Source organism: Aplysia californica, unplaced genomic scaffold, assembly GCF_000002075.1.
Source record: "Aplysia californica isolate F4 #8 unplaced genomic scaffold, AplCal3.0 scaffold00368, whole genome shotgun sequence".
Classification (NCBI taxonomy): Eukaryota; Metazoa; Mollusca; class Gastropoda; order Aplysiida; family Aplysiidae; genus Aplysia; species Aplysia californica.
Genome location: NW_004797638.1, coordinates 131761 through 133386, shown reverse-complemented (window position 1 = coordinate 133386; position 1626 = coordinate 131761). Strand labels below are relative to the sequence as shown.

The 1626-nt window shown below is 42.1% G+C and overlaps 1 protein-coding gene across 1 annotated transcript in view; it reads right to left on the bottom strand.

Annotated features, from left to right (window-relative positions):
* Nucleotides 1-1182: 1182 nt before the first annotated feature.
* Nucleotides 1183-1626, bottom strand: part of LOC101862597 (four-domain proteases inhibitor) — a gene marked incomplete at its 5' end in the record, with an annotated part of 5606 nt that continues 5162 nt past the window's right edge. Inside the window, 1 exon segment of the mRNA XM_005103325.2 lies at nucleotides 1183-1428. Within this exon segment, the coding sequence (XP_005103382.1) occupies nucleotides 1237-1428 (192 nt within the window). The 3' untranslated portion in view covers nucleotides 1183-1236.

The window sequence follows — 1626 nt, the reverse complement described above, 5'->3', positions numbered from 1 at the left end:
GAGACCATCCACGAAAACGACACGTCATAAGCACAATTCTTTGTCAAATATTGAGCTATTTTAAAGATTTAAACCGTGTCATGAGGAAAAATGAGAGGGCTTTCATATGTCAGCATTGATTTAGAATGTAAGAAATAAAAGCAGTTTTTTAAATGACATTGTGCTCGACATCCCAAGACCAACCAAGCGCTACCCCTGGTGGATTTGGAGAAGGTTGAGGGCTTTTATTGCACTGTCTATCTAGGACAGATATTTCTTCTAATGCACTAGAAGGCCCACCGAGCTTGAATGAAATTTTTTTCAACGACTGTCATTACGGCATCCTGATGAGACGCAGAAGGTCAACTAGAAATCTTCGAAACAGGCACTGTTACTTGTAGACCTTGTGAGTTAAAATTTGTATTTTTAGTATGGATTCTACTTCTCCTCGCAAAGTTATCATTCAAATGGACAATTTAAGTGAACTCGTCTTCAGTTTCGATAGAAAAGAGTGCAAACTCAAACTTTCAACTCTGGCATCACGTTACTAAAGGTGAACATAATTCTAGTGTTGGAGTTCAATAGACCGGCGTCGGTGGTGTAGCAGTGAGGTACTTTGCTATCATTCGCAGGTAAACCGAGTTCAATGTCCCAATGAGGAGAAATTTATATCGAGTATCACGGTCTTTCTGCTGGGATGTTGTATCTCTCTGTCTCTCAGCTGGGGTTTACTGGCTCTAATAGGCAGGGCCAGAAGCCCACCTTTTAAATGATCAGAATTGTGTTGATGGAGGTGTAAAATCACTTCTATTTAAGAAAAAAGTCTAGTAGGGTTGAGAGAGATAGCACGAATGGGAAACGACAAAGAACAAACGCGAACACTAACAGCACAGTACGCATCTGGTGCCATGTAGTAATAGTAATAGGTACTCGTTAGACACCAGTAGCAGCAAGAGATACTACCTTTCTAATAGAGGAATAACGTACACGTTTTTCAGTGTGTGCGCGCACGTGCGTTCGTGTCTTTGAGTATCGTCCCTGTCTTCTTCCCTTCCTTTTTCTTCAACTTTATTGATACACCTTGACAGTATAGTCTTAGATCTAGATCTATGCGTGTCTAGCAGGGCCACGGATTAAAACTAACGGTACGTAAAACAACAACAACAACAACAGCAAAAACAACAGCAACAACAAACGATGAACTGGAATTGTTTGCGCAAATTCATCCCTTCGTTTTAATTAGCTGCGTTCTCCAGGTTATGGGGCAGGCACAAACCAGTCCTCTGGGAAATCCGGGCAGTTTTCGTGAGACTGTTCCTTGATGTAGTCGCGAGTTTCACATCCAGCGTGGCGCATTGATCCTTCATTGCCATACACCTTGCCGTCAGTTCCACATCGGTAGCTCAGTTCCATTGTCATAGGTCTGAAACAGCAATCACCGTTGCGGGCCTGAAAGACATTAACAGTTGAAAGGTTAAAAAAAAATTACATATTACTATGCAATCATCAGTCTCTACTACAGCCCCTTCATTCCACTTTCATCCACCCAACTCCCTGTCTGTCTGTCTGTCTGTCTGTCTGTTTGTCTGTCTGTCTGTCTGTCTGTCTGTCTGTCTGTCTGTCTGTCTGTCTGTATATTATCATGTG